This window comes from Hemibagrus wyckioides, linkage group LG06 (genome assembly GCF_019097595.1).
Source record: "Hemibagrus wyckioides isolate EC202008001 linkage group LG06, SWU_Hwy_1.0, whole genome shotgun sequence".
Lineage (NCBI taxonomy): Eukaryota > Metazoa > Chordata > Actinopteri > Siluriformes > Bagridae > Hemibagrus > Hemibagrus wyckioides.
Window position 1 is genome coordinate 32,747,813 of NC_080715.1, and position 14,345 is coordinate 32,762,157.

Below are 14,345 nucleotides of genomic sequence, written 5' to 3' on the forward strand. Positions count from 1 at the left end.
AGACCCATTTATTTCCCTTTTTTCTGAGTGCCACTTGCCTTTTTCAGTGTAGGTTTTTAACATTTAAGCACTGACATATCGCCATGGTGTTGTCCATGAGTATCACTCCTACAGTGTCATTTTACTCTAATATCTTGATGAACTTTGTTCAGGAAATGATTATAGATGATTGGATGAATGTGTAAATGAGGGAAACCGGTCCAAGTACACTTTAGGTAAATGGTTACAGATAGATAAGACACGGGAAAGGTGTAAAGGTATAAGAATGATGGTTAATGGTGCTTAAAGATTATAAAATCAAGTTCCTAATCTCCTAACAGTTCTGTGTGTGGTATCTTGTATCAAATCTCTTTCAATGCTCATGGGTAGTAATGTGTATATAAACCCCATCAATAACATGGACACCAAAGCCTTTATTCAACACTACAGAACTACTTCCTGAATTATTCAGTTATTAGTTTTGTGGTAAACAACCTGCCATGTGCTTTTAATATGACGTTTTCATGGTCTGTTTGTTTTGTTTCCTCTTTCCTCAGAAAAAGAAAGTGCATGTTCCTCATAGTGGCTTATTTAAAAACAACCAGAACCAGTATTATCAATGTAATTATTAGTATTATTTCTAAATAACAGAATATTTTGGACATGTTTTAAACATCTTTTTAACAAGAAACTGAGGCTTCTTCTGTTTACTTATAAAAACAGTTCTAGAATATAAAAGGCACTTTTAAAATCTGAATCAAATTTCATTTCAACAAGCAGAATTTACTCTGCATTCCCAAATGTCTTCTCTTTTAAGGGTCCAGGCTAACACGAGTTCATACAAAGGAGCTTGTGAGTGGCTGAGACATTCGGGTTTCATATCTATTAGCCCTAAAGCAGTTGAGAAATGGCCTGAAGGATCAGTGCTGAGCAGCTGAGTGATTTAATCTGATCTCCCGTAAACAAATCTCTAATTGAAGTTTGTTGAGTAGGAGAGAGTCTTATTACTCGGGCCAGGTGACTCTTTGAACAGAGGTGGGTTTTTTTTCCATCTATAGTCTCTTGGACATGCCCTGGTGCTGTTGAAAACTCCTTAAACAGAGACTCTGATCTGCTGTGGATTATTGATGAAGCTGGTCAGTGAGGGAGCTTCAGTACCTCAATATTACTTTACTATGCTCAAGTCCATGTTCCTCAACACATGACTCAACAGCTCTGAGCACCGTCGAAGACTGTTCTTCAAACTGGAAGTCTGTATGCTTAATATTCTAGCCTCCCCAGGCAGGACTTTCTGTCTTTCGATAGTGCCACTGATGCACTAAATCCATTCATTTGATCATTTTCCGTCTGCTTCCTCGTGGATGTCTCTAGATCTAATTCATATATCAGCTTCAGATGAATCACTCGACCGGCCATTGCAGAGTCTTCATACCTGTGTGGCTTTCCACTACAGAACTCTTTCGACTTTTGTCTAAAACTAAACTGAAATCTCTGAATGGTGTGTCCATTGTAACAGTCCGTCATCGTGAATCAGCTCGGCTCCTTAGAAGTCATTTTCAGTTCATGTTGCGTGCTAGTCTTTCTTCTTAAGCTTGGGTTTGAAGCGCAGGGTCTGCAAGGCACTTTCTACCACTTTGGGCAGGTGGATGGGGTTTCTCTGTAGCCGTCTCACACTGCTCGTGGTCCCACCTGCCGCCTTCCTCCAAGCGTTTTCGTCTGACCCCGGCTCTGCCCGCTTCAGCCGAGACTCATCCGTGCAGATCCGCCGAGGGTCTCGCAGCATCCAGTTAGAATGGAGGTCATGCTGACTCGTACTTGTCGCCACTGTGGAGAGGCACAATGAAGACATGAAAATGATGAAATAACTGAACAAAGTGAATTCAGTAGAAAAAAAATCGAATTAGCCACCTTACATACGCTTTTAAAATGTTCTAATTTGTATAATGACATGTCTCTATATGTTTTATATAGTTCAAATGGGATGCGTGTTCACCGGTCGATAGAATAGAATAACAAATGTCAAATGTTCTCTTGACGTACCGATAAAGTCTACATCTGCATGGCCGTCGTCCACATGTGGTTTTCTGGTGCGCTCCGAGTCACAGCTGGCGATAACAGCATCAAAAAACTGCAAGGTGTCCTCCTCACTGGGGACTGGTGGGGCAGATGGCTGTGGACGTTCATGCTTTGTAATATTTGGGAAAAGATGCTGTATTAGTATGGCGTTATACTGTTATACACACAATCGAACTCTATGTGCATTCCTACATTTAAGCACCTCTGCATCATATGCACTTGGTTTATGGCAGAACCATATGTCCAGTGTGTCTTGTGTACAAATCTCATGAATGGACCATCTTTGATGGTGATGTGCCCCCGAATCCTGCACAGTTTAGTGTTTCTCCTGCTTTCTAACTTCAGGGAAACACTAATCTGTGCAGAACAGGGGTTCTCCAGGACCAACAACGGTCAGGAAACTTTCTGAGTCTTTTAAGTGGTGGAACAACATAACATGTTTAAGCCATGAGCTGTTTTTGATATTTTGAATTATTCGGATTTGAGCAGCCAGCTAATCAAATAAATGTCACGTGCCCCTCACTACAGCGGTATGAATATTCTTTTCTGCACTAGTGTGTGTTATTTATCAGAGTGTCCAGTAATATTCTGGCTATTACCTGGAGCCACAAATCTTTTCATTGCACATTGGGCCAGAGTGACATTATGTCCGGCCCTACTTCTTGTGAGTTCAGGAGGTTTGGATTAAACCAGTTTAGCTAAAATGACCAATGCTATGAGAAAGCAATAATAAGTGACCCTCAGTTACTTTGTTATTAATTAACTTCCTTCTTAAATATATATGTAAATAAAAAATCACAAGCCCCTTGTTATTCTGATCCGGTCCAGTAGTGTATATATTTCCTCACCTGTGGAGGCTGAGGTGCAGGCTTCTTCTTGCTCGAGGACTGCTCTGGCCGGTCGCCGTGCTTCAGGTCGTTCACGCTCTTGGTGTAGCGTCTCCTGAGCGCCACCAGCTCCTGCAGATACTCCAGACACTCCCGGTTCTGATAGTAGAGCCACACGCGCTCCTCTCGGCTGTGGTAGTAGTATAGCGCCGTGCTGGACTGAACACTAACGGCGCTCGCGCTGCGCTTCAGCGTCGAGTCCCTCTGCGCGCGACTTCTCTCTCCCACCGCGAGCATGGAGGCGCTGCGCACGAGCTTCACCGTGCACGCGCTGTGGTAGTCCTGCCGCGCGCTAGGGCCGCGGTTCGGCCGGAAAACCGCGTTGATTTTCTTGAACATCACAGCAAACACACCGAGAAAGTCATCATCAGATTATAACGATCCGGCTCGCAATCCGCGTCCATATCCCTAAGTGCTCACGAGCCTGTAACGTGGATATAATCAGCAGAGCTGTCCTCGGACGGTAGTAAACGCACGCGGATTAAAAAGCCTAAACGTTTGCTGTGAAACGTAGCCATGGCAACGGGTCCGTAACTCTAAACCAAACTTTAATAATGAATCAGCGACACGCGTATTGGGCTACAGACAGACACTCAGGTGCTACTGACCTTCATTACACAGACAACGTTCATCACCGCACTGAGGAAAAGACACTAAGAGTGTCCACTTGGGCCCGAGACTGACCTGGTCTAGATGATATAAAGGACTAGATTATAAAACCCAGGTGTAAAAAGAAGTTCTTTGGGCTGGTTGTTGTTTAGGTCTTGAATGAAAGCAGGTCAGGACTGTTTCTGTCTCTCTTGTAAACTTGGTCTCATTACCATTCTCTGAGTGTGGGTCAGAGACTCTTCACATGCTGACCACCAGCAGGTGAGCGCACGCGATAGAGAGAGAGGGACATCCCGTGTCCGAAAGATGGAACGTGCCCGGCCTGATGTGACCAGCTATTCCATCAAACATGATTAGAAATCTCCAAAAAGAATGGATGTAATGTAATGCATCCTTGAACCTATTGTACAATTTATTACTGTGCAAAAGTCATAGATACCCTATTTCTGTCCACTCACTGTCCACTTTATTAGGAATGCCTGTACACTTGCACTTTCATGCATTTATCTAATCAGCTGGTCACGTTGCAATGCAAAAAAAAAAAATCATGTAGCTCCAGGTCAAGAGCTTCCGGAAGTGTTCACATCAGAATGGAGGAGGACTCTGGGACTCCGATCGTGGCATGCATGTTTGAGCCAGTATTTCATCAGATCCATATTTGTCGTGACCACAATTGTGTTTAAAACTGTGCCATTCCTCTCAGGCATAGATCTGTACATTTATATCAGGAGAAGGGCCGTCACAGTACGTTTGTTTCTGCTGCTAAAACCAGACAGGCTCCATAATATTTTAGCTGAAAGTGTTCTAACTGGTCATTGGTCCATGCCCTTACATTCGCATGCCTGTTACAGAGAACCACAAATGACCGTACATCTTCAGGTGCAAGATTGGGGAATATTTTCTGACTGAAATACTGAGAAACCTGTTTTGTTTTATTTCCTAGGAAACTGAAATTCATCTCTTCCTCTTGCAGACAGCTGTGTAATACATGTGTCTTTGTGAGTGCGAATACAACAGGTACAAAAACTCCTAAGGAATAGACACGAGTAAATCTTGATCCAACTTTTATTTTTAACTTCATTTACATCTGAATATCTCTGTAATACATAAAGACTTGCCGATTCTTCTAACGCTAGACTGCCAAAGCTCAACACCACAAATTCACTTTGTTATGAAGTTCTACATTTCCAGCTAATATGTCAAGATGTGAAGAATTAAACATAGATTCTGTATAGATGTTTGTGCTTTTATAAATCTAAAAAGATTGCGTGATACACACTTTCTGAATCCATTAATGATCTTTTCACTTCCTCATGTGGCTTTGTATAAGACCTACAGAGACGGAGTAATAGTTTCACTTTACCTCTCACTGTCACCGAATCAAGGAAGACACACTGCAGTCATACACACCATTATCTAAGCTTTATCATCGCAACAACGGGTGAGGTTCATCGAATGTCATATTACGTGTATAATTAATGTGTTACACTTTTGTTATGTTGGCTAATCATTGTGTTTGGATTTTCTTTGTGTGTGTGTGTGTACTGTTGAGTAGGGATGCTGTGTGAAAGCAGGTTGTGGCATATGATATTTTGCCCTAAATCTGAGTGTGTGGATCCTCCCACTTGCCACTCGGTCACTACTCCTAAAACTCCTCCACTAACCAGCAACCAGTCCACTCAAATTCAAGTTCCCGTTCATTGCTCTTCCAGCAACTCTTCTCGAGAACTTCGGTCCCAGCATGGTGAGTCTCAGCCTCTTTCTACGGCGCCACTGGATTGCCGAAATCTCTCTCCGCACGTGGGCATCCCTGGCCGAGCTCCATCTCCAGGAACAGAGGCTTTCCTGGTGCCCTCTAACTGCCACAGCATCTGCCAGCACTACAACGATTTGTACATTGCTGGAGGCCAGGTGTTACCTCTGAGTCCTGGTTTAGGTAATCTGGAAGGCAGTTCCTCACAGGACCTGCACCCCGGGCCCTTCCTGCTTTCCAAGGATGTTCCTCCCCCCTCCCTTCTCCCTCCTCTGCTCCCTGAATACAGGAGTTCCCGACGCTGGAGAGAGGGCAGTGTGCGTGAACGTCTGTCTCTGCTGCAGGATGGTCGTCCACTTTCTAACTCGGAGCTGAACGGCTACCTGGAGAAAAAGGTGCTTGAGCTGTACACAGAGTACATGACCGAGGGCAACATCATGGAGTCCGAGCTAGAGCAGGTCATGCTACAGCTGAGCCGAGAGCACAACCTGGAGACGGGGCAGGTCAAAGAGATACTTCTCAGCTGCCTGCTGAGGGCCACCAGTAGCCAGCAGTCCAGTGAGATCAGTACACCGCTGCTGCAGATCTCCACCCAGACCAGGTCAAATGCACAGAGAGAACAAGCGGGAGAGGCAGAGCGGGAGAAAGACCATGATGGGAAGTTGTAGAGCTAGAATGAGAAAAATACCTTTCAGTCATGTATTTACTGTATAAAATAGAAAAACCAAAAGTGTGATGTTGCGTGTATTTTAATGCTAACTTTTTAAAAAGAAAAAAAAAATGTTTCTGATGTTAAAACAGGAAAAAGCTGAAAGAAATGGGAATCAGAATGTTTATGCAAAATGCTACACAGATGAAGACATTTACTTTGTAAGTCAGGAGGATAAAAATGCAGTCTAATTTCAGTCATAGCTGTTTATGAAAATAATTTAGTTCCATAATTTTGCTGAACTTGCAGTGTGGTGGACTGGAATGGTGTTCAGAGTATGTTCCTGGGTCAAGTCCATGAATGAATTTAGCTGAACAGTTCATAGACACATTAACGCTTGTTAAAGCCACTTCTTTCTCCAAACTAGCCTAGCAGCATCATGTCTGGATTTGTCCATGTTTGTTTTAAAACTACAGTTTTCTGATTCTGTTTTTATTTACTACTTCTTTTGGATTAAAATTCTTTACACTCTCACCTGGTCTGTCTCTACTAATCATTCCACACATTTCAAGTTTTTTTTAACACATTCACTCCTTTATGACTAAAATATAACTCAACAGATTTCATCTGCATAACTAAATCAGTATTTTACAAGCATGTAGATTATTCTTTATACTTATTACTTCTGCTTCTGCAAAATAGTGTAGCATAATACGCTATACTGCCAAAAGTTTTGGGACACTCCTCCACATCATTGAGTTCAGGTGTTGTTTTTCAGTGCTTGGGCTCGGCCACTTAGTTCCAGTGAAAGGAACTCTTAATGCTTCAGCTTCATACCAAGACATTTTGGACAATTTCATGCTCTTTGTGGGAACAGTTTGGGGATGACCCCTTCCTGTTCCAACATGACTGCACACCAGTGCACAAAGCAAGGTCCATAAAGACATGGATGAGTGAGTTTGGTGTGGAGGAACTTGACTGAGTCCTGACCTCAACTCCATAGAACACCTTCAGGATGAATTAGAGCAGAGACTGCGAGCCAGACCTTCTCATCCAATATCAGTGTCTGACCTCACAAATGTGCTTCTAGTGGAATGGTCAAAAATTCCCATAAACACACTCCTAAACCTTGTGGAAAGCCTTTCCAGAAGAGTTGAAGCTGTTATAGCTGCAAAGGGCAGGACAACTCCATATTACATTCATGTGCATGTAAAGGCAGACGTTCCAGTTTTGGCCTGGCTTTCAAGTCTCTGCTCTAATTCATCCTGAGGGTGTTCTGTTTGGTTGAGGTCAGGACTCAAGGTGTGCAAGCCAGTCAAGTTCCTCCACACCAAACTACCTCATCCATGTGAATTTAATGATTTGGAGGGGTGCCCCAAACTTTTGGCTGTGTAGTGTATTTTCTGGGACGAAGTAGAGATAAACAGCAGTTTTCAACACAATCAATTACCTGAGCAATAAAGAAATCCTGATGGGATGAAAAGCCTTTTCTTTGTGTCACAGCAGGGTTGTGTAAACCATATATTATCTATAATGCGTGTTCATCGTTATCATTCAGAGCTGTCTGTATGCTGTACGTTTTAACTGCATGCACAGACACACTAAATAAACAATAAATGTAATATTAATTGGACATCTTGTTTACATAGCAATTATTATTTATTTATTTTTCAGTTTTATACAAAAATGCACATTGTTTTACATTGTTTGATACAGAAATAATAATAAAAAAAAATAAAAAATTACATCACAATATTTCTTGAAACAAAAAATTGTGAGAATTGAATTGAAATCATAACCTGAGTGTATCGTTATACCCGTAAGGATCGTTAAAAAAGACAGATAAATGCCTTATGTACATTTTACACTGCTCCTCTTTTACTACTATTACTACTACTACTACTAATAATAATAATGCTTTTAATAGCTATTACATTATATATGTAATTTTAATAGCTGTATTTCAGTGCACTGGTGTCACACTGAGCAGTTTTTTGAGCAATAAAATCCTAAGTTAAAAAAATATATCAACTCTACCAAAAATCAGCCAAGAAGTTAAGTTTACTTCAGTAGTGCTGAAATCTAATATAACCCACAGTTTTTTTTATCCTGTTCATTACAGGTCTGTATTATTAACAACCGAATTATAATTGTTGACACAACAAAACAAACATGACTGAAAGAATATAAACAGTCTGAACAAAGACAAGCTTTCATAAATAGATGATATTCACTTTATAATTATAGTACTTTATTTCTGATGCAGCTCTAACTGACTCACAGAGCACTGAACTGGGAGGATCTTCAAAGATGTCTCTTTATACTTGTTTGATAAAAATGGCAGTAATTTCTCAGTAAATGTGTGTGTGAAAGTGTGTATGTGTGTGTTAGTGAGAGGGTCAGAGAATGACAGCTTTCCTCTGTCCCAGTCCAGTTTCACTCTGATCCTCTGGAGTTTCTGTTCTAGTGAGGGGAGAGAGGATGACTGTGCTTTACAAAGTGCTGCATATTTACCGGTCTTATACCACATACCCCAGATTCCACTTCTGGAGGTTATCTCCCCCTTCATCTGAGCAGATTTTGTCATCACACCCACTAACCAGTGTGCACAGTCTCCAACATCAACATCCCAGCAGTGTGTTCCTGAGTTAAAGCCCTCAGAGCCCAGTACACACTCCTGTTCATCAAATCTGTCAGGATTATCAGGAACTTTCTGTTTCTCAACACTGCGTCTCACACTGGTCAGATCATCAGATACAATGAGTTTTGGATGAGCAGTGTTAGGGTCCAGAGTTACAGGTGCTGAAAACACACACACACACACACACACACACTTCTTCAAAATTTTCATGTGCTGAGTATATTTGTAGCCTGGTGTTTTCTGTTTATGTTTAAAGATCACACAAACACCAAAAGGGAGAAAAAAATCTCTTACTGTACTGGACAGTGTCCTGCATCTTCTCCCAGACTCTGAACTTCAGGTTGGCCAGATGTTGTGCCACATGAATCAGTGCTCCTGAAAGCTCCTCTGGATGCTGCAGTGTGCACTGGGCTCTGCAAAAACATTCAGGAGTCAGTGTTGCTGTGGCTTTGGATTCAGAAACACAGAGAAGCAGAGAGACAGGAACCACATCACTCACCTTTTCACTGTGGCCTTGTAGTTCTGGAAAACAACAAAGCACATATCAGTGGTTATGATGGACATTTTTACACCACTGAAATGTGACATTTGTGATGATGGAAATAATTTCTCACAGTATAAATACTGACTAAATGATCCTCACTTGTAAGAACAGGACGTCCTCAGCTCTCATCTCCTTTTCTATGGCTCTGATTGTGTCTGAAAGGGATGATATGTCTCTACTCAGCTTCTCAATCTTCTCCTTCATCATCTGACTCTTCTGCTCCTCTTCCTCTCTCAGTGCAGCGATCCTGACTGCCTCTTCATCTCGTAGAAACTGGTGAAGCTTCTCAAACTGCTCCTTAATCTGACGCTCTGTTTGTTGGGCCTGAATCTGCAGTGAAGAGGAAATCACATGAAATAGAACTGATTTTACAATGATGGAGAATATAATTCTATCAAAACCATGTTATTGATTGTAACCTTTATATGTTCTGCAGTCTGATTCCAGTTCAGTTTACAGTCTTTAAAGATCTTCAGTTTCTCCTGCAGGAGCTTTAGTTCAGTTCTGAGCTCCTCCTGGAACAGTTAACACACTGCATGGAGACTCCGTGTTTCAGATATTTACATGAATACCTCTTCTCATCACTAAACATGGAAATGCTTAGGTTGCATAATTCCAGCTAACACTGAGATTCAGAACAATGTAACCAAAAAGAGTAATAAAGGATGCAGTGGTAAATATTTTCAAAATCAGAACTTCTAGACTTATGGACTTCACCAGAGGGATTGTTCTTGGGTATGTTTTGTTTTACTTTAAGAGTAAAATATATCATATATTATATATAAAATATATAAAATATAATATATATAAAATATATTATGTGCGCACTGTTATCTTCTACTTTTCATCAAAGAGTAAAATCTATAGATATGCCTGTATATGTAATGTTTTTTAGATTTGTTACAGTCTTTTACTGCCTCATCAATGGAGCAGAGTTTGTGGTCTTTGTGTTTTCTTGAAGTCTGACACACCTCACACACCGGCTGTTGATAGTCCAGACAGAAGGGTTTGAGTTCCTCACTGTGCAGACTGCAGACTGTTCCAGACCCTGATGAAGAGCTCTGATTTCTCTCCTGTAGGAAAGTTTCACACATGTTCTTTATGACTAGACTTGAAGGAAGATCAGAAGTAGGTGACTTCATCCTACAAAGAGGACATTCTCTGGATCCTTTGGTGTCCCAGCACTTCTCCACACACACTCTACACAAACTGTGACTGCAGTGTAGAACAACAGGATCCTTGAAGATGTCATGGCAAACAGGACAGGATAATTCCTCCTCTAAACACTTAGACGCCATTTTGTTTGCAAGGTGTTATCTGCTCCAGTCTGGATGAATTATAGTTGGTTTCTGGGAAAGTAATCACACTCTAATAAATACTTCCTGTCATAACACTGAAGTGAAAACACAATGCATAATAATATAAAATCTGAACGCTAAACTCACCAGAGCAGAACCCTGCAGGCTGGTTGTGAAGGACTGCAGTCGTCTCAGACTCTCAGGCAGAGCTTTAGAGAAGAAACCTGTTAGACCCCATACAAAGCTTTATATATACACTATATTGCCAAAAGTATTCGCTCACCCATCCAAATAATCAGAATCAGGTGTTCCAATCACTTCCATGGCCACAGGTGTATAAAATCAAGCACCTAGGCATGCAGACTGTTTTTTACAAACATTTGTGAAAGAATGGGTCGCTCTCAGGAGCTCAGTGAATTCCAGCGTGGAACTGTGATAGGATGCCACCTGTGCAACAAATCCAGACGTGAAATTTCCTCGCTCCTAAACATTCCACAGTCAACTGTCAGCTGTATTATAAGAACGTGGAAGTGTTTGGGAACGACAGCAACTCAGCCACGAAGTGGTAGGCCACGTAAACTGACGGAGCGGGGTCAGCGGATGCTGAGGCGCATAGTGCGAAGAGGTCGCCAACTTTCTGCAGAGTCAATCGCTACAGACCTCCAAACTTCATGTGGCCTTCAGATTAGCTCAAGAACAGTGTGCAGAGAGCTTCATGGAATGGGTTTCCATGGCCGAGCAGCTGCATCCAAGCCATACATCACCAAGTGCAATGCAAAGCGTCGGATGCAGTGGTGTAAAGCACGCCGCCACTGGACTCTAGAGCAGTGGAGACGCGTTCTCTGGAGTGACGAATCGCGCTTCTCCATCTGGCAATCTGATGGACGAGTCTGGGTTTGGCGGTTGCCAGGAGAACGGTACTTGTCTGACTGCATTGTGCCAAGTGTAAAGTTTGGTGGAGGGGGGATTATGGTGTGGGGTTGTTTTTCAGGAGCTGGGCTTGGCCCCTTAGTTCCAGTGAAAGGAACTCTGAATGCTTCAGCATACCAAGACATTTTGGACAATTCCATGCTCCCAACTTTGTGGGAACAGTTTGGAGCTGGCCCCTTCCTCTTCCAACATGACTGTGCACCAGTGACCAAAGCAAGGTCCATAAAGACATGGATGACAGAGTCTGGGGTGGATGAACTTGACTGGCCTGCACAGAGTCCTCACCTCAACCCGATAGAACACCTTTGGAATGAATTAGAGCGGAGACTGAGAGCCAGGCCTTCTCGTCCAACATCAGTGTGTGACCTCACAAATGCGCTTCTGGAAGAATGGTCAAAAATTCCCATAAACACACTCCTAAACCTTGTGGACAGCCTTCCCAGAAGAGTTGAAGCTGTTGTAGCTGCAAAGGGTGGACCGACGTCATATTGAACCCTATGGATTAGGAATGGGATGTCACTTAAGTTCATATGCGAGTCAAGGCAGGTGAGCGAATACTTTTGGCAATATAGTGTGTATATATATATATATATATATATATATATATATATATATATATATATATATATATATATATATATATAAAAACTTATATCTATATTTATAATCTTTGCATTTGTTTATTATTATTTAACAAAGTAGAGAGTATAGATTAGCTTCCGAGGAACCTGAGGTGTTTGGATTCACATCCATCTCCTGGGTTTCATCCAGAACTAACTTCCAACACTCACCTTCTCTATACAAAGATATTACAGATTATGATGTTTTAAACAATATTTAAAAGCTGAACTTAAAAAAAAAAAAAAAAAAAGATCTACAGCTTTATTATTTACCAGGAAAATAAAATGCACTAATGTCTATTCTGGTCACCTCAAAGAATCGAATTATTACATTAATCTGTCCAGTTGAGGAATAAGGAAACCAGTCAAGATAAATGATATATGAAATGACCTTTGAAAGGTAAATCAGAAAGATGGTATATTCAAACGCTTCTGTACAACGTGTGTCAATTGGGAAGGAAACAGTGTACATGGGAAAAGTGCAGACCTACACAGAGTAACAAGGACATGGAAATCTGATGTAGATGAACTGTGTCCTTCATAAAATGAGAAGGTGGTTAGAAGAAGGGAACGAATGATTCTGAAATACACTCTATATTGCCAAAAGTATTGGGACATCTGCCTTTACATGCACATCAATGTAATATGGAGTTGTCCCGCCCTTTGCAGCTATAAAAGCTTCAACTCTTCTGGGAAGGCTTTCCACAAGGTTTAGGAGTGTGTTTATGGGAATTTTTGACCATTCCTCTAGAAGCACATTTGTGAGGTCAGGCACTGATGTTGGACGAGAAGGCCTGGCTCGCAGTCTCCGCTCTAATTCATCCCAAAGGTGTTCTATGGGGTTGAGGTCAGGACTGTGTGCAGGTCAGTCAAGTTCCTCCACACCAAACTCATGTCTTTATGGACCTTGCTTTGTGCACTGGTGTGCAGTCATGTTGGAACAGGAAGGGGTCATCCCCAAATTGTTCCCACAAACAGCATGAAATTGTCCAAAATGTCTTGGTATGAAGCTGAAGCATTAAGAGTTCCTTTCACTGGAACTAAGGGGTCGAGCCCAAACGCTGAAAAACAACATCTGAACTCAATGATGTGGAGGGGTGTCCCAAAACTTTTGGCAATATAGTGTAGACAAATAACACACAATGACAAATAACCAGTAGCTGTGCTTTAAATACACATTTAATGCCTTCACGTGAACCCGGAATTACATTACCCTCTACTTTTTCAGTAGGAGTTGAGAGTAGATCCTGTTCTCATGCTCTGTTGACGGAAATAACATGAAACATGGAGGACTGCAGGTCCATTCACACGATTTTGTTTTTCATTTTCCGTTTATTTCAACACCATAACAAACATCGCTCAGTTCCCGGCCTCGGGGTAAAAGCACACAGCACACACAGGGTGGATGGTAAATGTACAGAAATCAAGATGAACAAGTTGTAACAAGCAGAGCTCTAAAACCTGAACACAAACTCCGCTCTCCTCCGAGACTTTACGTTTTCTACCAGCTCGGAAACTCGGGTATTAAAATGATTAGAGTCGTAATTACGAGTTAAAGAGTCAGTCATGTGCAGGTCTTCAGTGGGAAACAGGTATTTATAACCATTTCCATATCAACATACCTTCCTGTCTTCAGCGGACACTCAGGGACATCATGGAGGAAGACCACTGGAGGTTTCCGCAGCAGTAAAACTTCAGCAACTGTCCTAATAAAAATTTCTCACTCCAGGTGAAGAGGTGAGGGTCAGGCGCTGAGAGGAACACTGTTTCTTGTCGTCTTCACTCTGTTTCTGTAACGAGAGAGACGACTGAAGATTTCTTCCGACATTAACACCGTTGCAGTTACCTGTCCCCAAGACCACGCCCTCTGGATGACGTCACCAACCAACCAATCAATTCTCAGGGACTCGCTCACACCGACAAGAACTTGAACATAACAACCGTTATGCACATAAATAACAACCGTTATGCACATTAATAGGAGAAATTTAAGCATAGTTTATACTATTTTACAAAACAACCTCCAAAAATCGAGAAATAACTGAAGATTGTTTTCCTACCCCGACACACCACTGTGTTTTATCTTCTTTAGACATGTACACTTCCGGCATCAGAGAGAAACTCCACTTCCTGGAGCACATTAAGGCAAATAAACATATCTGCCACCGTGTCTCTCTCTCACACACACACACACACACACACACACACCTATGGCCATGTGGCAATAAAATTTGAGAAACATGAGCAATAAATACCACACATATGATAATAGTGTAGAATTATTATTATTATTATATTAAAGGTAAGAAACAATGCAGGTCTAAACACCAATATGACAGTAGAAAAAAATGTGCTGTAA

The 14,345-nt window shown here is 41.7% G+C and overlaps 3 protein-coding genes across 6 annotated transcripts; 1 reads left to right on the forward strand and 2 right to left on the reverse strand.

Annotated features, from left to right (window-relative positions):
- Positions 1-15: 15 nt before the first annotated feature.
- On the reverse strand, positions 16-3,415 carry LOC131354675 (uncharacterized protein C13orf42). Its single transcript, XM_058392611.1, has 3 exons — positions 2,904-3,415; positions 2,020-2,164; positions 16-1,803 (listed from the first exon to the last, which is right to left on the reverse strand). Exons 1-3 carry the CDS (start codon positions 3,279-3,281, stop codon positions 1,553-1,555), a joined length of 774 nt encoding a protein of 257 aa, XP_058248594.1. The 5' UTR covers positions 3,282-3,415; the 3' UTR covers positions 16-1,552.
- Positions 3,416-3,782: 367 nt separating this feature from the next.
- On the forward strand, positions 3,783-6,474 carry LOC131354674 (TLR adapter interacting with SLC15A4 on the lysosome). Its single transcript, XM_058392610.1, has 3 exons — positions 3,783-4,568; positions 4,882-4,992; positions 5,107-6,474. Exon 3 carries the CDS (start codon positions 5,109-5,111, stop codon positions 5,970-5,972), a length of 864 nt encoding a protein of 287 aa, XP_058248593.1. The 5' UTR covers positions 3,783-4,568; positions 4,882-4,992; positions 5,107-5,108; the 3' UTR covers positions 5,973-6,474.
- Positions 6,475-7,634: 1,160 nt separating this feature from the next.
- On the reverse strand, positions 7,635-14,134 carry LOC131354667 (E3 ubiquitin-protein ligase TRIM35-like). Of its 4 annotated transcripts, none has more exons than XM_058392597.1 (9): positions 14,047-14,134; positions 13,609-13,776; positions 10,584-10,645; positions 10,110-10,487; positions 9,558-9,653; positions 9,238-9,468; positions 9,094-9,116; positions 8,889-9,007; positions 7,635-8,755 (listed from the first exon to the last, which is right to left on the reverse strand). In XM_058392597.1, exons 4-9 carry the CDS (start codon positions 10,434-10,436, stop codon positions 8,205-8,207), a joined length of 1,347 nt encoding a protein of 448 aa, XP_058248580.1. In that variant the 5' UTR covers positions 10,437-10,487; positions 10,584-10,645; positions 13,609-13,776; positions 14,047-14,134; the 3' UTR covers positions 7,635-8,204. The 4 variants fall into 4 exon arrangements, with proteins under 4 accessions (XP_058248580.1, XP_058248582.1, XP_058248579.1 ...); XM_058392599.1 differs by lacking the exon at positions 14,047-14,134 and adding an exon at positions 10,720-10,883 and having other exon boundaries at positions 13,609-13,986; XM_058392596.1 differs by lacking the exon at positions 14,047-14,134 and having other exon boundaries at positions 13,609-13,986.
- Positions 14,135-14,345: the final 211 nt, after the last annotated feature.

Excerpts from the sequence above, each read along its gene's own strand:
- LOC131354675 (XM_058392611.1), bottom strand. The coding sequence starts at position 3,281 with ATGTTCAAGAAAATCAACGCGGTTTTCCGGCCGAACCGCGGCCCTAGC. Across the intron at positions 2,165-2,903 it reads CTGCACCTCAGCCTCCACAG|CATGAACGTCCACAGCCATC; the intron begins GTGAGGAAATAT and ends AATATTACAAAG. Across the intron at positions 1,804-2,019 it reads TGCAGATGTAGACTTTATCG|TGGCGACAAGTACGAGTCAG; the intron begins GTACGTCAAGAG and ends GCCTCTCCACAG.
- LOC131354674 (XM_058392610.1), top strand. The coding sequence starts at position 5,109 with ATGCTGTGTGAAAGCAGGTTGTGGCATATGATATTTTGCCCTAAATCT.
- LOC131354667 (XM_058392597.1), bottom strand. The coding sequence starts at position 10,436 with ATGGCGTCTAAGTGTTTAGAGGAGGAATTATCCTGTCCTGTTTGCCAT. Across the intron at positions 9,469-9,557 it reads AGACTGCAGAACATATAAAG|ATTCAGGCCCAACAAACAGA; the intron begins GTTACAATCAAT and ends TCTTCACTGCAG. Across the intron at positions 8,756-8,888 it reads GCAGGACACTGTCCAGTACA|CACCTGTAACTCTGGACCCT; the intron begins GTAAGAGATTTT and ends GTGTGTTTTCAG.